Source organism: Paroedura picta, chromosome 3, assembly GCF_049243985.1.
Source record: "Paroedura picta isolate Pp20150507F chromosome 3, Ppicta_v3.0, whole genome shotgun sequence".
Taxonomy (NCBI): domain Eukaryota; kingdom Metazoa; phylum Chordata; class Lepidosauria; order Squamata; family Gekkonidae; genus Paroedura; species Paroedura picta.
Window position 1 is genome coordinate 151,870,805 of NC_135371.1, and position 19,627 is coordinate 151,890,431.

Here is a 19,627-nt window from a genome sequence, read left to right on the forward strand (position 1 = left end):
ATCTGGAGGACAATTTGGTGATCCAAGGAAGTCAGCATGGATTTGTCTCCAACAGGTCCTCCCAGACCAATCTAGTTTCCTTTTTTGACCAAGTAACAGGTTTGCTGGATCGGGGAAATTCGGTTGATGTCATTTACTTGGATTTTAGTAAAGCTTTTGACAAGGTTCCCCATGATGTTCTGATGGATAAGTTGAAGGACTGCAATCTGGATTTTCAGATAGTTAGGTGGATAGGGAATTGGTTAGAGAACCGCACTCAAAGAGTTGTTGTCAATGGTGTTTCATCAGACTGGAGAGAGGTGAGTAGCGGGGTACCTCAGGGCTCTGTGCTCGGCCCGGTACTTTTTAACATATTTATTAATGATCTAGATCAGTGGTCCCCAACCTGCGGGCCGCGGCCCGGTGCCGGGCCGCAAAGGCCATGGCACCGGGCCGCGGCTCCCTCTCCCTGCCCCGCCCCCGCAGTAAAAAACTTCCCAGGCCGCAAGCTTGCGGCCCGGGAAGCTTCTTACTGCGGGAGGCGGGGAGAGGGAATCAGGGCCGGGCCGCGCCTGTGCGGGCTACGCCCGCTCGGCCCGATCCGCGGGCGCGGCGTGGGCGCGGCCCACGGGCGCGGCATGGGCGCGGCCCACGGGCGCGGCCCGATCCGTGGGCGCGGCCCGCGGGGGCGCGGCCCGATCCGCGGGCATGGCCCGCGGTCCGCGGGGGCGCGGCCCGATGCCCTGCCGGTCCCCAGCCTCGGAAAGGTTGGGGACCACTGATCTAGATGAAGGGGTGGAGGGACTATTCATCAGGTTTGCAGATGACACCAAATTGGGAGGACTGGCAAATACTCCGGAAGATAGAGACAGAGTTCAACGAGATCTGACCACAATGGAAAAATGGGCAAATGAGAACAAGACGCAATTTAATAAAGATAAGTGTAAAGTTCTGCATCTGGGTCAGAAAAATGAAAAGCATGCCTACTGGATGGGGGATACGCTTCTAGGTAGCACTGTGTGTGAACGAGACCTTGAGGTACTTGTGGACTGTAAACTAAACATGAGCAGGCAGTGTGATGCAGCGGTAAAAAAGGCAAATGCCATTTTGGGCTGTATCAACAGGGGCATCACATCAAAATCACAAGATGTCATAGTCCCATTGTATACGGCACTGGTCAGACCACACCTGGAGTACTGTGTGCAGTTCTGGAGGCCTCACTTCAAGAAGGACGTCGATAAAATTGAAAGGGTACAGAGGAGAGTGACGAAGATGATCTGGGGCCAAGGGACCAAGCCCTATGAAGATAGGTTGAGGGACTTGGGAATGTTCAGCCTGGAGAAAAGGAGGTTGAGAGGGGACATGATAGCCCTCTTTAAGTATTTGAAAGGTTGTCACTTGGAGGAGGGCAGGATGCTGTTTCTGCTGGCTGCAGAGGAGAGGACATGCAGTAATGGGTTTAAACTTCAAGTACAACGATATAGGCTAGATATCAGGAAAAGGTTTTTCACAGTCAGAGTAGTTCAGCAGTGGAATGGGCTGCCTAAGGAGGTGGTGAGCTCCCCCTCACTGGCAGTCTTCAAGCAAAGGTTGGATACACACTTTTCTTGGATGCTTTAGGATGCTTAGGGCTGATCCTGCGTTGAGCAGGGGGTTGGACTAGATGGCCTGTATGGCCCCTTCCAACTCTATGATTCTATGATTCTAGGTGTAATATGCTTTGTCCATCGAGCTCCAAACTGTAAACAGGCTGTGCATTTTGTACCAGAGTTGTCTTTATAGGCCAAACAATGGAGACTATTAAAGTAGTCTAACCACGAGGTCTCCATGGCATGGAGCCATGTCTTAGACCCATTAGGCACTTTCAAACTGCCTTTGCATTGAATTTTAGCAACTGGGCTAATGTATTTTTTCTGTCATTTAGACAGACCTGTTTTCATAACTGGCAGCTAGTGGAACTTATTTACCTGTTTAGACAACCTGCCTTGAGTTGGGTTACCAAAGAGTCATTGAGCTGCTTTTGAGGGAAACTGCTTTTTTCCTGCTCTTTCATTGCACTCCTGAATCAATGTAGTGTGCTTTCTAAAGTGCGTCTTTTTCCCCTGCCCTCTTTTTGCAGCACAGGCTTCCTCTGAATTGTTGAGTTTTTGATGTTCCCAGTCAAGCACTGTAGCGCTAAACCAATTCAGAACATATATAGTGGCATCACTGAAATGCCTCGAGTCCATTGGATCAGTGGAGTCACTGTAGTACTGAATTGCAATATTGCTCAAATCATGACTACAAAATGGGAAGCAAATCAGCCCAGGGCTGCCATTTTGGGCACAGCTGCATGTTCCTTACAACACACTTCCTATGGATTTCCCCTTTGCGATGTTCCACTTTTTTTCCCCCCTGTTTGAAAAAAAAATCCATTAATCTCCCACTTTAATGGCTGTGATAAATCACAGCCTGTATTTTAGCGATGTAAACAATTTCACCAGCTTAGCATTATACCCAGTTATTAGGCCTAGGATAAATAGATGTTTTTCTTTCAGAAGCACACACACTCATTTTGTGATGTTACCATCCCCATAAAGTTCGCTGTGGAGATTAGAGCACTTCAGACAGTGGCTGGTTTGTCCGTCTCCAGCCTCCATGACTGACGTGGCTTGTAAGGATGTTAAGCTGCCCGTTTGCCATGTTAAGATGCCTTTAGGAGGGAAATGCCACTAAAGCATAATAGCCGTTTTTACAGCACAGGCACAACTTTAATTATAGTGTTGCGAGCAGACCATGCTCTTTGTTCATCTCATGACTGCTGTATCCATACATCAGAAGAAATACAGCATTAAGAGCTGTAAGGCATGTTTCCAGAAAAGAAATGAAATGCAGAGTCCAAGGATGGCAGACCCGTCTATAGTGGCTGTTCCCCATAGAACACTGGGTGGCCGCCAGGAAGAAACCTTATTACCTGTTGCTATGGAAAGTGTGTACATAATGTGTTTCTGACCAATTCATTTCGCAACACGGCTTGATTAGCTCCAGCAGAGGTGGGAAGCAAAATAATTTGTTTTGGTTGGAGGACCAGATTGAAAATGGTGGAACTTGGCACTGCACATCTGTAGATATATATTGCGGAACTTAGTGCCTGATTGCTGTTTGCAGAGAGAGTACATACATTTGCTGGTTCTGCATGGGAATATTACCCCTATATGAGCAGCTGGAAGCCTCCTCAGTATTTGGGAACTCCCAGATGACACCATTTCCAATGTGGGTATCACTTGCCTCACTCCTGTATTCTTTCCCTTTCAGCTGAATCAAAAACATATTTAACATAAGCGTATTTACCTTTAATAGTAGCATGGTCGCAATAATCCAAGTATATAATAATCAGAAAACTTGGAGAGTACGGGTATCTCTGTTGCAATCTCACACAGTTTGCAGTGCTTTTTAAAATGAGGATTATCAGCTCCATGGGGCAGCCATGGCTACTGTAGTAATGATCTGAGCAAGCCAGTGACAGCTGCTTGTAACAAGGACAAGGTAGGTTTGGGGGCAGCGGCAGCCATGTAAGAGAGACCTCAGACAGTGTGAGATGTTGAACTACCATTGATGTCAAGTATTCTTGGAACATGTGATGAAGTAGTAACAGAGAGGAGAGTGTCTTTGGGCACGTGCAGAGGAGTTGTCCACAACTGAAGTGCTATGCCCAGTATATCCACCCCACCCCAACCTTTTGTGATTCAAGGAAAAGATGAAGCATAAGTCTTTTGGGAAGCGTCAGCATGCCTCATTCTAGGAACTGAAGACCAGAAAAATACAGGTGAGAGAGCAAAAGGGTCAAAAGTAAGGAAACTTACCACATGTGGGGAGAAGACATGATACAGGAGCGAGAAGGTCCCATCATCTCAGCCCAGGTCCTGTGGAGTCAGGAATCCCACCCCTGTGCAGCTCCCCCTCCCCACATCAGGATTGATGGGCCTAGCAAAAACAGGGCTCTGAAGTATAGAGGCAGGTCTTTCAATCCCAAGGGAAACCCTCCTCTGCTCCATATTCGGAAAGGGTCTATACACTGCCCTGAGCCAGCCCAAAAATCGGTGCACTGAGAGCAAAAGACTTGTGCACCAGTGCATGTTAGAGCACCTTAGGGAACACTGCCTGAGAGGGACTTCTTTTCATCTGAAGAGTCGCTCTCAGTGGCTCTTTGCAAACCAGGCCACTTATAGAATCATAGAGTTGAAAGACACCTCCAGAGTCATCTAGTCCAACTAGACTGCCATTATGCATAGAGTATAATAATTCTGTTTTCTTGTGATGGGCTGTTTATACAAATTTATAGTTTCCCTGTTAGTGGGAACATTGATCTCTGCTTTCTTTGTATGCAGGACAAAGCCCAGTTGACCAACATGATAACTATTTGGTGGTTTGTCTGTAAATATGGCAGCTGGCCTCCATCTTCAAGGTCAAATAAAAAGCCTTTATTCTTTGTAAGGCTTTCAGTTAAGTTTAATACATATTTATTTACTATTTAGACTTATAGGATGCCCCTCTTGAACTGGTTATCTCGGGATGGTGTACAGCATTATAAATAAAACCAATGAAACACATAAATACAGTAAAGCTATCGAATGTATTGTTTGTTTGCCCATCAGGGTGGTTAACAACATGGTAGTTAAATAACAATTAGTTAAAATAACATTAAGACAATCATGTTAATTAAAACCAGTTAAAAACAATTTAATGCATCTCAGACAGTTCTGTTGCCGCAGCAATGTCTGAAGCGGATGTCTATAGACAATTGATTCTCCATGAAAGGGAGCATTTAGGAAACAACCTTGAATTGGTGTGTGTGTGGTGGGGGGGTATGATGTTCTGATCTTCCAGGCATACTGGCCTCAACCAGAACAGAAGAGCTCTGTCTTGCAGGCCCTGCAGAACTGTGCTAGCTCCATCAGGGCCCTGATGTTCTCTGGGAGCTCATTTCACCATGTAGGATCCAGGGCCAAGAAGGCCTTGGTCCTGGTTGAGGCCAGTCACACTTCTTTGGGGCCATGGACAGCCAATCAGTTAGCCATAAGCAGAAAGGAGAATAGTTCTGGCTTGGAATCCCAAATCTGTTGTTAGCATTGTTTCCTAGTGAAGAGCTGATCTTCTGTTGGTAATCAATATAAGAACAACCAAGAATAGATTTAAACATTTTTTTTGCAGATGTTTTCTGGAACCATTTGCACAAGACAATTGTAGAGGATCCCATTGTGGAAGAGTCCCAAACAAGCCGATTCTGCACACACAGGTTGCTTCATTAGAAAGGAGGACTTGTCGGCCTCTATAGCACACCTGCTTTAACCCCAGATCCATGAGCTGGCTTAAGTCACTCTTCCTGTTGCAACACGGGTAGTTTGTTCTGAAGGATATGTATTGTGCAGCCATGCTTCCGAATGAAGTTCCATTCCAGGGAAGATGAGGAGCCTCCTTTGCCAAATTGTCTAGGCGTTTTTAAAAATCCTTTTTATAGTGCCTGTTGGAAGAAATAGGGTAGTGGGTCACCTTGTCGGTTGAAGTTGGCAAACCCATTGTTCTTCCAGCAGTGTTGTTGGGCCATTCAAATGAGGGGGGTGGGGCGAATGAAGGTACCATTCAGTCCTCTGAGAAAGCGGTCACATGGTAATAACGTTGCCATTCACTGACTCATTGATTTATCTCTTGCAGGATTTAAAATGTTAGTCTGTGGGGCGTGCTATTTTGTTCCTCCCGCTGCTTTCGAAAACCCATTTCCTTTTTTTCTTCTTTCCTCGGTTGTGCTTCCCTGTGCTGTCCTGAATGAAAGTTTCCATGTAGCGGATAAGATTGTATAGTGCTACAAAAGATCATTTATTAGAATGGGGCACTCACCTTCATATAACCTTTTTGTATCTACATTTCATTATATTTCTGACAATAAGAATGTACTAATTCTGTCTCTGATGAGCAGAAACATCCTCAACAATAGTTTTGGTCAATTCCATACATTTCTGGCCACATCCATGGCGTTTCATCGGGCCAGAGGTTCCTGATGATCTGGGAATATTCTGATATCACCTGCTAGCTTCTGAAATTTGTTGCCATCACATTTCTATTTTGTTGATCTCTCCATTTTCCTCCACCTTCACACTGAGACTAGTTGTCCATTTTGTCTTATTGTGCAACCTTACATTGGGACTGTGCTTCCACAGGCTGGCTGCAGAAATGTGTTTTCTAGCTTAAAACCTCCAAAATGGGGCATCCTGCCCCAGTTTAGAATGGAAAGGCATGGGCTGATTGCATTATGTGTTCCTAGGGTGGATCACCCCTTCCATCAGTTACTTTTCCAGTGCTGTGTGAAGGAGACATCTCTAGTGAATTCCGTGTTTCATGTTTTTCCATGTTTTAATTCTCAAAATGTCATAAGCCTCTGTTTGGACAGGGGCAGTCCTATAAGTTGAAAAATAAAATAAATAAAGGACATGGGGACATTAGGATAAGATTTTCTGGGGGGAAAAGGACAAGGCCATTTATCCAGATTGCAACTGGCACATCAAAAATGAGCCCTGTATTATCAAATGCTTCTTTCTTAAGCAATTCCAGTAACTTGTTGATAGCATATGGTTAGGGGAGGGGCCTGCCTGTAGCAGTGCCCACTGGATTTCCTGAGATGGGATCAAAGGACAAGGAAGAGCCTCTGAATTTGCTGCTTTGTCTGTTTGTACTAACAGGAAGAATTGACGGACTCAGAATGTGCAAGAAGACGGTTAACTGAAGAACTGCAAACTACTAAACAAGTAGGTGTAATGTCTGTGATCGTGAAACATCTTTTCCCCCAGAGCATTTTATTTTCTCCCAAGACATTTTATTTATCCTTTCCTAGAGCTCACGGTAGTATGTGTGCATAAAAATGGAAGAGAGAAAGAGCCCTGTGCTCTTTCTTAGAAAAGTGGGATTAAAAATGTCAGCAGCAACAAGGAAGACTATTTGCCTATCTTAAAGGGAATCAAAACCATCATTTCCTGGAGTATTTAAAATACGAAAGCATTTCATAGTATGTCTCATGGACTGGTAATGAGAACGAAACTTAATGGAAAATCCATCTATAACAGGAGTTACACAAGAATTCTCCAGAGGTGACATGGCCTGTCGCAGAAGTTGGATGGCTGCTGACGTCACTAGATGTCACTGGAACCTACTTCCTCTGTTGCTGTATAGGCCTAGTCTCTTGATGAGCTGGCTCCCTCATCTTACTTCCTTGCCCACTTATCTGAACCACTTCCAGGGTTCCCTGAAGCCTGAAAAATATTTCAGGGGCTCCTCCATGACCAAAAGGTTGAAAAATGCTGAATCCAAAATTGGCTGGTTGTATTGGTTAGTCAAAGGCTAGTGTATTAATCCAAATGTCTTCCATCAGTATAGAAGGATAAAATAGATTTCAGTGTTCCTATGCTTTGTATAAAGAACTGATAGTGAAAGAAAAGTTAAGGTTTCCAGAGACTGTGTTTCTTGTTTCTGCCATTTGAGGTTCTCAAGTTGTTTCCTGTTTCGGTCACCTGAGGCTCTCTTTGTCCAGATTGTCTGGCTACAGCACTGACAGGTGACTTCCCTGTGAAGGCTTCAGGTTGCCCAGAGACTGAAGACCTGGATTTTCTCAGCATGATTTGACCGCATTTCTGATGCAGTGTTTAAGATCCAGTTTTTAAAACATGAGGGAATCTAACAAAATAATGGAACGTTTCAGTACGTCTTGTTTTGAACATATAGCAGAAATTGATGGAAGATTTCCTATATAAATGCTTAATAGTTAGTCTGATCAGTTTTTATTTAAAATATTTCTATGTCACTTCTCACTCAAATAGGGTCTCCCCACTCAAATTCACCATGGCAAACATAAAAACTACAAGATAATAAAACAGCATCTGAAATATAGAATATATATAAAATATTTAGTTGATTCAATAAAACATATATCACAACACATGGAGGAGGACCAATAACAGTTATTGGGGCTCATCATTCAGTCGTGTCTGTCTCTTGGCGATCCTATGGCTCAGCTGTCGCCACATCTTTTAATCTTCTTTTTGTTGTATGATGCTCAGGCCAGTGTCTATTTTGATCATAAATAACCACCGCATTCTTTGTTGGCCTGGTTCCTTTTTACCACTGACCAATCCTAGCATAATTGCTTTCTCCAATGAATTGGATTGCATGATATGGCCAAAGTAAGTGAGGTTACACCAAACCAAACAAGAGCCCTGATCCACTGGTGAAAGACAGCAATAGAAGGAGATGAATGCTCTCCCTGAGGAGAGTTTCAAGTTTCAGTGGAGGCCACCTGAAATGGGACCTCTAAAGATGACGAGTGGAAGGGTAGGTTCATTTAGAAGAAGACAGTGCCTCAGGTATGCTGGCCCTCAGGCATGTAGTATCCTCAAACAACAGGAGCATGCAAATAAGAAACCAGCAAAAAACCCCAAAAAGACAGTTTGTGTGTACATAAATATCCAACAATTTGTAAATCAAGAAAATAATTATGTTGTGTTTATTATATAATCCTTGGAAGACCAAAGAAAAAACTCTCAATGATGCACACTGAACAGGATTCCAGTAAAACAAAGCCTGCTTCATAACTCTCTTCAGCATTAGCTAAAAGGCTGGATAATATCTATATTTTAGGAATAATTTTAATCTTTCCTCAGTTTTTACTGCACTGATTCTGTTTTTCTTCTGTGGGTGCAGTTGATGATGGGAGGGACCACTGGACTCTGGTTGGTGGCTTGTTCACTTGTCTTGACCAAAAACCTAGAAGAGCCCTGTGGAATTTTGCAGGCCCTCTGGAATTATTTTAGTTCCGGCAGGGTCCTGAAATCGTCGGAGCTCATTCCACCAGGTGGGGGCCCAGACCAAGAAAGCCTTGGTTCTGGTCAATGACAGACGAGCTTCCCTGGGGTCAGGGATGACCAGTTTCTTGGTGTTGATAGAGCGTAGTGCTCTTTGGGGGGCATAGGTAGAGAGGCGGATTCTAAAATACTCAAGGCTCAGACTGCATATGGTCTTGAAGGTGATTACCAGAATCTTAAGCCTTATCCGGTAGTTATCTGGTAACCAGTACAGCTGCTGGAGTGTAGGCTGGATGTGGACCTTCCAAGGTGTTCCTGTAAGAACCCTGGCTGCTGCATTCTGCACCAGTTGAAGTTTCCAGAGTCTGGATGATAATTATTCAAGTCTCCTGGATCCAGAGTAGGTTCCTTTAGGAGTCAATGCATGACTCTCCACATCAAGGCAGGGGCAAGCGTACCCTCTTTCAAGGAGGCATTTTCTCATTCATTAAGCAGTGGAATAAGAATTTAGCATGCCATTCTTTGTGCTGTAGTGACAATCCCTATCTGTTTTGTTTGGTCTAGCTTTTTACCAAGCTTGATGGTTTTTTCCCCCCCTCAACATTATATTCTCTGTTTTTGAGAGTTCATCATGGTATGTGTGCAGTCCCACATGGGTTACAGTGCACGTGCAGACCTGCTGCAGAAACACTTTGAACCTCAAAAACTCTAGAGGGCTCTTGGTCTCCCTCCTCCACATTGCTTTTCCAGCCTAAAAGGAAGACAGGGTATGACTTCCCTCAGTTCTCTCACTGCTGCTGTGAAGTCCTTTCCTTTGAAGCTTTGTGAGGAAAATCATTGGCTTTCGACAGATCAAATTCACTACAAAGAGAATTCAGAGCATGCAGCCTTGAATAACATGGCCCAAAGAACTCTCTTTAAAAATGCACATATTGCAGGGCAAAAACCCCTGATAGGGAGAACCATACTTTGTGTCTACTCTACCTCAGAGCCTGATGGATGTCTTGAGGTGTCTCGTATGTAGACAGTTCACTTCCAAAGCAAAACATAATAGAAAGTCGTGTTTGAGAACCTCTCAATGGGAGAAAGCGTTGCCCAATGCTGCTTCCAACAATCATCATGCATTGTTTTTAATTGACCTTAGCACTGTGCAATAAATTTTAATATATGTTTATGCTAATAATTTTTAGACCTCTCAGCCTTTATGCTCTGGCTACTCCTGTGGCCTGAATTAAACCGGACTGCAGGAGAAGCAAGTCCAGCCAGGACCAGCTGTACCCATGGGGAGCCAATTGTTCTCTGCTGGCTCAGCTTTGTGCAGGAAAAGCTACGTCAGGCTGCCTTGTTTTAAAAAAAAAAAGTGTTTTTCTTTTTGGATCCAAATACTGTACCAGCATTGTGATATATGATTATTTTTTGAAATCCTGAATTTTTTTCAGATCCAGTAGACTTGAACCCAAGAAAAAATACCAATTAAATATATTGCACACCTCTAGTTGTTGCAGCTTTTGCATATCTGTTCCATTAAATGTTTTCAAATCGTTGAACTGTTAAAAGCATTGGCATGTTGTTTTTTTAATGAAGGTCTTTCAGTTTGGTCAGCCCTCATTAAAATTTAGAACATTAAATCTGTCTTGTCATCACCTTTTGTTCCTTTTTGTTAATTAAACATCCTAAACATCACAGCCATCTGAAAATATTCATTGTCCATCATTAAAAAGCAGATATGAGTTTTTAGGAATGTGATTGAATTGTGCAAGGAAGCAGTGGAGCGGTTTTGAGAGGAAATAGAGATTTGGGGTTGTCGTAGAGCCCTTGTACCTTTTCAGTGTTGTTAACAGATTCAAGTGAAACACTCTGAGGGAAGAGTGCTTGCACTCAAAAGCTCACACCTTCAATAAATCTTTGTTAATCTTAAAGGTGCCACTTGACTCTGATTTTGTTTTGTAGTGTTGTTAACAGTGCAGTTTTGAGCCCTGAACACCTGCACGGTGGCAGAGTAACTAGTCCAGATCCTGTGCATTCTCAATCTTGAAGAGAAAGGCCAAGGAAGACCCGTATCCAAGGGGCTGATATCATACTACATGGGAATACACGGAAATAGTACTAACTCCCACCAATCACAGAGACATTGCTTATTTCCTTACTTCATTCCATTACAGCCCACTTTTCGCATTGAGACTCAAGGTGAATTGCTGAGTTAGGAAACCAAACAAAAGAGCCAGTAGGATAAAACTGGGTGACAAAACTAAAGAACATTGCCATCAAAACAAAATAGATTTGATAAATAAAAAAAAAAAATTCTAAGCAATTTTTAGAATTCAACATAAAGCCCTATTCACTTTATTGAATGCATTTCTGCCTGTTGATGGCCTTGTATCAGCCATATTTTAATGTTCTCAGTACCTTGGGCGGACTGAATTGTATGGAAAAGCAGCATACAGACGTTTTAGATAAATAAATGTCTGTATGGAAGAAGGCAACCAGTGCATGCTGAAGCCAAAACCCTCTCTGGTAGGAAGTTCTTATGTTGTCTGCCAGCTTTGTAACATATGAGGCTTTCACAATGCAATCCTAAGAAGAATTATATGTGTTTAGTTCCATTGGGACTAGCACCTTGAATTGATTCTGAAAACAATTGCACTTTCAAGATCCTAATCCTACCCCATGGCTGTATAAGCAATGGTTGGAGGCTGTTGGGGGAAATACATTTTTCACTCCCTGTTTTTCAGTTTAAGGGTAGTATTTACACTTAATGCCAGCCTACGTAATACTGCACTGGAGGTAGGATCAGTGCTGAACAGATTGTTACTTTTCCTGGGCCATCTTTCTAATATAGCCTTTGAGGGTGGATCCTGGATATTGAAAGAAATCTGTTCATCAACCATGTACAAATCTTATATTTTGTTTTAAATATTGTATTGCTGAAAGACCTGTTGACTGTATAATAAACTGTCTTATTTTTCATGGACAAACAAAAAGCAAAAAAAGAGAGCCAGCTTGGTTTGGTGGTTAGGAGCATGGACTTCTAATCTGGCCACGCTGGGTTTGATTCCCCACTCCTCCTCCACATGCAACCAGCTGGGTGAACTTGGACTCGCCATAGCACTGATAAAGCTGTTCTGACCAAGCAGTGATATCAGGGCTCTCTCTGTCTCACCTGCCTCATAGGATGTCTCTTGTGAGGAGAGGAAAGGGAAGGTGATTGTACGGCGCTTTGAGAAAAGCGGTATATAAGAACCAACTTTTCTTTTAATCTCTACTTCCCCACAGCACACGTCCCATGCTGCCCACTTCTGGCCAATGCTGCTGAGCCATCACAGTGTAATGTTAGATGTTACATTGCTGTACCTCCATTTTGCCCCTCCTGTGAAACTTGCAGTGCTACCCTAAGGCGTGTTGCACCTTTCTAAATTCACTGAAACTAATGGATTTAGAAAGGTATGATTCTGTTTTGGTTTATGCTATTGATTGTTTTCCTAAGTAGTTTATAGATATGGCCTAAGAATTGCATTGCTGTTTAAATCATGGGCACCCTGCAGTTTCCTGTGTAGCTGTGAAGCAACATAGAGCCCATGTCAAAAAAATGCAATTAGGTCTGAAAAGTAGGAAAACATTGGGTTTTCCATCAGCGCAAAGAGATCATGGAGTTGCTGCGTAAGTTGGCAATTTGATCCATGCTCAGCAATTTAATCCAGGCAAAAAGCCGTACAAATCACATTATACATTTCGATATGTAAGCTAAGCTATTGTAAGCTAAACATGCGCGGCAGTGTGATGCAGCGGTAAAAAAGGCAAATGCCATTTTGGGCTGTATCAACAGGGGCATCACATCAAAATCACAAGATGTCATAGTCCCATTGTATACGGCACTGGTCAGACCACGCTTGGAGTACTGTGTGCAGTTCTGGAGGCCTCACTTCAAGAAGGACATCGATAAAATTGAAAGGGTACAGAGGAGAGCAACGAGGATGATCTGGACCAAGCCCTATGAAGATAGGTTGAGGGACTTGGGAATGTTCAGCCTGGAGAAAAGGAGGTTGAGAGGGGACATGATAGCCCTCTTTAAGTATTTGAAAGGTTGTCATTTGGAGGAGGGCAGGATGCTGTTCCCATTGGCTGCAGAGGAAAGGACACTCAGTAATGGGTTTAAACTACAAGTACAGTGATATAGGCTAGATATCAGAAAAAAAATGTTCACAGTCAGAGTAGTTCAGCAGTGGAATAGGCTGCCTAAGGAGGTGGTGAACTCCCCCTCACTGGCAGTCTTCAAGCAAAGGTTGGATACACACTTTTCTTGGATGCTTTAGGATGCTTTGGGCTGATCCTGTGTTGAGCAGGGGGTTGGACTAGATGGCCTGTATGGCCCCTTCCAACTCTATGATTCTGTGTTTCAGTGATGCACATAAGGCCTATTTAGTGATAAGTGTACAGAGAGGCCAGTCATAGAACCTGAGTTACAGGTGGAGTGAAGCCTGTTATGGAAAGATGGAAATGAGGCAGTGAGGCTGGAAGCTGAAGCAATGTCCAGCAGCCCTTGCAGCAAAGAAGGACAAGGAGGGTTAAAGTTACTCCAGAAAGGTGTTTCCAGTGCTAAGAACCACTGGGTGGGACTCCTTGGGAAAGGACTTGCCTAATGCTAGGGAGGAAAAAAAACCTCAGGAACTCGCTTGGTACCTCTTCTGATGATGTCCATCAGCCTCGTTAAGGCTTCATTTTCATTTTAAAGCTAGAGAGAGATCGATCTCCATCACCACACATATATTTATTTATAGTATCAAGCTGCTTAAAGGAGAGCCTATCTTTAGATGCATCACATTTATTTCTTATACAGAAATAAAATTGAGTTCTGCCTCCATAGAAGAGAGCACTTGGATTCTATATGTCATTTTTTAATATGCTGTGTTTCTGGTCACAGCAGAAGAACATGAACAAGGAAGCAACCTAAGTAACATGCTGTCTTTATTAAACTGAAGACTTGTGCAGAATGACATGGCGCTCACCTAAGGAGGTTACCTGGAAAAGAAATAGACTGTGGTATACAAGCGGTAGTGCAGTATTCCCCCGCACATTTAGTTTTCCTGTCACAGAATGCCTTCTAATTAAAACCCAGTTATTTGTTTGTGAGTGATTGCTTGGTTTCACTCAAGTAGCCATGGATAAGCAAGCTATCCTAGTTGGGGGACTGGGAATGTTGTTGGGTGTGAATGGTCTGTTATTTCAGTCTGCGTTTCACTCTTTTGTTTGTGCCCTCTGTACCTTGATCTTTTTCCTTCAGATGTACTGGGGCACTTTTTAAGAGAGCAGCATGAGCAAAATGGCACCCAAAAAATTGGTTTGGTCAGGTCTCCGAAATTAATGACTTATTTTTAAGATTTCTAAACTGCTTTTCAGTTATCATTCACAAATCATATATTAAACAGGCAAGTGTTTAATAAGTAGTTGTCTTCCAAGTTTGTTTTGCAGTCCAGTTTTAGGGTAACAATTAATTCTGCACACTTTTAATTTGTCACAGGTGAATACATATACGCATACTGGGTTAGTCCAGCAATCTGCAAATAATAGGAGTACAGATCTTTCTTCTGCTCCCCTTCCAGTTGTTTCTCACGCCAGGAAAGTTGACTAATAGGATCCACATAGACTAAATAGCCACATAAGTTATGGCGAGGAGCAAGGAGACAAAATCAGCCATCAGTGTCTCTAGGTGTCCCCTTCCCCACTGGAACCTCCAAACCAGTGAAGTCGAGGCAGAGGTGCCTTATATGCACTTTTCATAGTTTGAAATAGCTGCTGGCAGGGAAAGGTGTGTGGGAAATACCTTTTGTCTTCATATCTTCCACTGACAGAATGCTGGATCCAGCCCACTATAGATTTGCCATAAAACTCTGATTTCAACAACATTTCTCTGCTTCTTCAGGAGCCAAGAAACTGAGAAGTTGACTAGCTATCATGCTGTCATTTAGAACCATTCCTTTTAGCAGTTTGAATAGCGTGTCCACACATAGTCTTTCAGTTTCTGGTTTTCCAGTACATTTAGATTCTAAAGGACAGCATACATTAGCCTATGCCGTAACCATTTATGTATTTGTTCTCTTTCTCTTTTCCTAATCCTGTAACAAATCTCTGTCAGTGATACTATCTATAGTTGAAGAGTCAAATTAAAATAAGGAACCAAATCTCAGGTGGGGCTTTTTGATTTACCTTTGTCACTGACTCAAGGAGGCAACCAGGAGAGGGTCCCCAAGAATCTTGATGTAAACGTTAGTTACAGTATCTTCCAGCTGTTCTTCAATGAGAGAATACATTTTTATATTTACAGACCAGAAGAAGAAAAAAGACCTTTTCCCCTTAAAGTCAGTTTTGTTAACAGCAGTACTTTCTTAAGAAGAGAAATTTTGTTCTCTGCAGGAAGCCAAGGCATCTGTGGAGGAGGCAAGGGCTCTGCGGAGCAGAATCCATCTCGCTGAAGCGGCACAAATGCAAGCTCGTAGAATGGAAATGGACTATGAGGAAGTGATCCGCCTTTTAGAGGTGGAAATCGCCGAACTGAAGGCTCAGCTTGCTGATCATTGTGGCCAAAATAAAGTAAGCACAACAGTCATCTCTCATAGAGTTGCCATGGTTTCCTCGCTGTTGTCATGTATCCTGTTTTTCATTTTTCTTTTATTTGCTCTCCCAAAGTAGGTCACTGTTTGTCTTGTATTATTCAATAGCTAGAATGATGCTCCGAGAAGGAGGGCAGCACAAAGTCTACGAACCTTCCTTTATTCAAATACCTCTGGGTTGGAAAAACATAAGCCTCATCCATATGTGGGTCACTGGCTAATACGGCATCGCTCAAGCATAATTAATACGGAACACAGAACGTTGAATTTCTCTTGTGTTTTTGTATTAACTAGTATGTCACATCAAAACACTTTTTATTATGGTTTGATGATAAAGGCCTTCCAGGAAATGTGAAAATGGGTTCTCCCCTGCCCCAGATTTCTAAGCATTTTTTGTCCCCAAAATACTAGGGCTTCTGTTGTGGTGGAAAGTACCACTGGAAGCCCTACCGCTGCCTGAAATTGGGGGACGGTGGCGGGCGGTGCAGTCAACCAACGTTGCTATCTCAGTTTCATGGAGAACCGGAAGCGATATGGGTGATTCCAGGAACCCATGGAATCTATGGTTTTATCATAGAGTTTCTGGTGATCCTTAGAGCTATCCTATGTTGTTCCAGATTTTCTTCAGAACTGACATAGTGATATTACCAACACTGATGATCCCTCATGTCTCTCCTCCACACCTCCTGCAGTAGCCAAACTCAGCCTGACTTCCCTGCCAAATTCCAATCTTATTGGTTGGTTAGTTTTTAAAAATATTTTATTCCATCTGTGCACTTTAAAGAGACTTCAAGAAACTGATGGATTTTAGATCAAAAGTTTCAATAATAAAATAAAGCAGAGGCACAATATTGGTAACAATACAACATGTATCTCTATTAAGATGATACAGAAACTTTAAAGGGTTTTCCATATTCAGTAAGACTTGGTATATTTGAGAAATGCACACAACTGACAGCAACACAAAATGAATTCATTTTACATTTTTTGCTGTTGAACTTCCAACAATGGTACTAGGTTTGGCTAAATATATTGCACTGACTTTTGCTGAAAGCTTTGAAGACATGATCTGTAATGTAAATGCAGTTCCTTGGAAGAACTCATTCATAATATAACCATAGCCAGTCATTTTGGAAACCTTTAGGGTACATTAACTTGATATAATCCTGGATATATTTGGTTTTTGCGGTCCTTTCCACTATACTTTGCAGCATCAAAATGGCCTGTATTGTGTTCATTTGCATATTTGACTTCTTAATCATGGTGTCAAGGTAGATGAGGCCAGTCAAAGAACTCCTACATAAATTTTTGTGACTGTACAGCCTCTATCTGGAGTCAGCCCTGGTGGTAGGAAGGGGGATTCATTCTGCCTGCCCCAACATAGTTTCACTTATCAACCCACGCACACACACACACGTACCCTGCTGCCCGCTTATAGAAGAGAAAATAACCAGACGTTTCAGATATTTTTCTTTCAAAAGTTAAAACAGGGGGGTTGATCCTGAAAAGTACAAAGGGAGGAGTAAATGTTGCCATGTGGTCAGCTATTCATATTCTCTAACATATGCCCATGTGAATATGGTCCAGCTCTTTGAACTGAGCCCACATTCATTATAGTCTCAAAGTATGTGGAAATTACCTCTCCCCTGCCATCTCTCGCTGTACAGCTGCTAGCCCAGATTTTAGCATTGATTCAATCCTGAGGAAATCTCCCAGGAAAAATACAAATATCAGTGTAATGACAAGCATGCCAGTACTAGGGACCTTTGACTGAGAGATGACCTCTCATGGCCATAGGTAAAAATTAAGATGGGGAAATCAGCAATCTGGGTGACAGGATAATGCCAGCCACAGGAATTCTAAGCAGGTTATTCCCTTTCAGCAAAAGACAAAGGATGAGGGAGTAAAAGAGGGTAGGAGGGAGATTCTACAACCTCTGTGAGCCATCAGAGAAGGAAGGATATTTGCTACTACTGAGATCCAGCAAAAAAAAAAAATCAGGACTGGAGAAGAAGGCCCAGAGAGCCAGTAAAACCCAAGAGAAGAAAAATAGTAAAATCCAAGGGAAGGGAACCGCCACATAGCATGTCATGCTCCAGAAAGACCCCAAATTGACAGACCTGGCAGCTTCCAGTTCCAGGGCAAACAGGCAGGGCACAAAAAGAAAAGATTATCTTCTTCCTGGTACTGGAAACACAGAGGGGGGGGGATTCATGGGCCCAGGTGTGACTCAAAGGAGCATGCTTGACTTGGGGGAGGACTGGGCTAAGGCATAATTAATAGGTTATGCATGTGAGAAAGCCATGCTAATAGGAACAGGGAAGGATCTTTTGTGACTAAAGATACAATGATAGCCTTGCTGGAGATCCGTGATAGGATATGATCACTTCTAGGTGTTAGTTTCTGGGTGAGGCCTTCCTTCATTTTTCCTCAGGCTCTTGCTGACTCTCTTCCCATCAGCCAGATTTGATTAGGTGTGGCCCTCTTACCCCGCCAACCTCTATCTTTTGCTCTGTAGCTGGGATATTTCTTGCATCACCTTTACCCAAGTTTACACCATACCATGGAGAGTGAAGTCCTCAGACCCAGCATTGGAGTTCAGGGTAACAGTGGCCCCAATTCAGATTAGGCCTCATGTGACATCTATTGGTATTTTTTCAAAATATTGGGAAGATCCAATAGCAGATACCCCAGTGTCTTTTCTTGTCTGTTTAGACTCTATTTCCTAAAAGAGAAGGAGTTTAGTGACTAAAGTATAAGGCTCAAAACACACATCCCTATTTTTCTCTGTGAGCATGCCGATTCAACTGTCCCTCCTTTTAATTGATAGCTATTTTCTTATATAATGCACAGTTTATTCTCTCTAGGTCTTTAAGGTAATGGGCACAAGAAAGAGAGGTGTCCTACTTTTGCTCTGTGATAAGATCTTAAAGACAAGGTTGGGAAGGAAACAACCTGTGCTGAGGTAGGCTGGGGGGGGGGGACCTAAGCCGTAGCTGGTTGCAAATTTTTTCCTAAGTAGGCTTAGAATCTCCCTTTTAGGGAATAGAGACTTTCTAATCAGGCAGACTTACTGGTGTTCAGAAGGGTAGTACATCTGACAAAGAAAATGACAGATTATATATACACTAGCTTCAAAGCCCGTTCCTAAGAACGGCCTTGAAAGGGCCCCCTCCCCTGACCCCCGGCCAGGCAGCTTAAGGTGGCTTTGGGCCACAGCTCACAGCTGGATCAAGTGGGGTGGGCGGGGGCTGGGCAGCTCAGTAGCAGGGCGGGGACAAGGCTCCTTAGCAGGCAGTCAGCAGGCCAGGAGGACCTCGTCAGCAGGCCCAGCCAAGCAGGCCGGGAGGCCCTCGTTAGCAAGCCCAGCCTAGCAGGCCAAGAGGTCCTTGTTAGCAGGCCCTCCACCACAACCCTTTGCCCAGGGCCCTCTCACCTTATCTGCTGCTGGCTCCAGGCACCGAGGTGCATTGAGAGCAAAGAGGCTAGAGTCCAGGGACGGAGGACAGGAGCTGCAGGGGCAGGGCCAATCAGGCCAAAGCTGGCTGCACCCTGATTGGCCCTATTCCAACTTGGACAGCCGGACACGTCCCACCCCCTAGGCTGTTTCATAAATATATAGAGGAACAACAATGGAGAGGAATGGATAAGGATGTGTATTTCCTTGTTTCCAATCAATACATGCTTTCTGTTGAACAGTGGAGCTTTTTAATATTTCCTTGTGTATCTTCTCATCTGTCCTTATTAAAATGATGAGCTTCAGTTATGGCTTTTGTAGGAGGAAGTTGGGCTGTTGAAGGGAAGGCACAGTAGTGGCTGTAAGTGACAGTATGTTCCCTCTGGATGCACATTCCTACCTCACTAACAGCTCTAGGGCCAATCTATATTCAGTTTTTGACTACCACAAGTCAGGTTTCTGCCCCCCCCCCCCCCGCATTCCCTCACTTCTGAGATTTATATTCTTTGCCGGTATTAAGATCAGGCCTTTTCTATCCTGAAGCCTCACGTTACATTTGCCCTGAAAACAGAAAGAAGGGCATTCAGAGAATTGTTTTCTTTTCTTGCTTTGCTAGATTGACATGACTGAATTTGTCGAGTGAGTGTTTTTTTTTTTTTTTGTCCTACTATGATTAGTTGTGTTTGATGTTGTCAACAGAAATCAGTAAGAGTCACTGATAGGACAAAGTGAAGCAGTTACAATCAATGTCATAGTAGAGG

The 19,627-nt window shown here is 43.3% G+C and overlaps 1 protein-coding gene across 6 annotated transcripts in view; it reads left to right on the plus strand.

Annotated features, from left to right (window-relative positions):
* The window catches only part of STXBP4 (syntaxin binding protein 4), a 161,028-nt gene that overhangs the window by 49,530 nt on the left and 91,871 nt on the right, over nucleotides 1–19,627 (plus strand). For all 6 annotated transcript variants that reach the window (XM_077328682.1, XM_077328683.1, XM_077328680.1 and 3 more), the window contains 2 exons: nucleotides 6,693–6,758; nucleotides 15,213–15,389. In XM_077328682.1, the coding sequence (XP_077184797.1) occupies nucleotides 6,693–6,758; nucleotides 15,213–15,389 (243 nt within the window). The remainder of the gene's footprint in view (nucleotides 1–6,692; nucleotides 6,759–15,212; nucleotides 15,390–19,627) is intronic.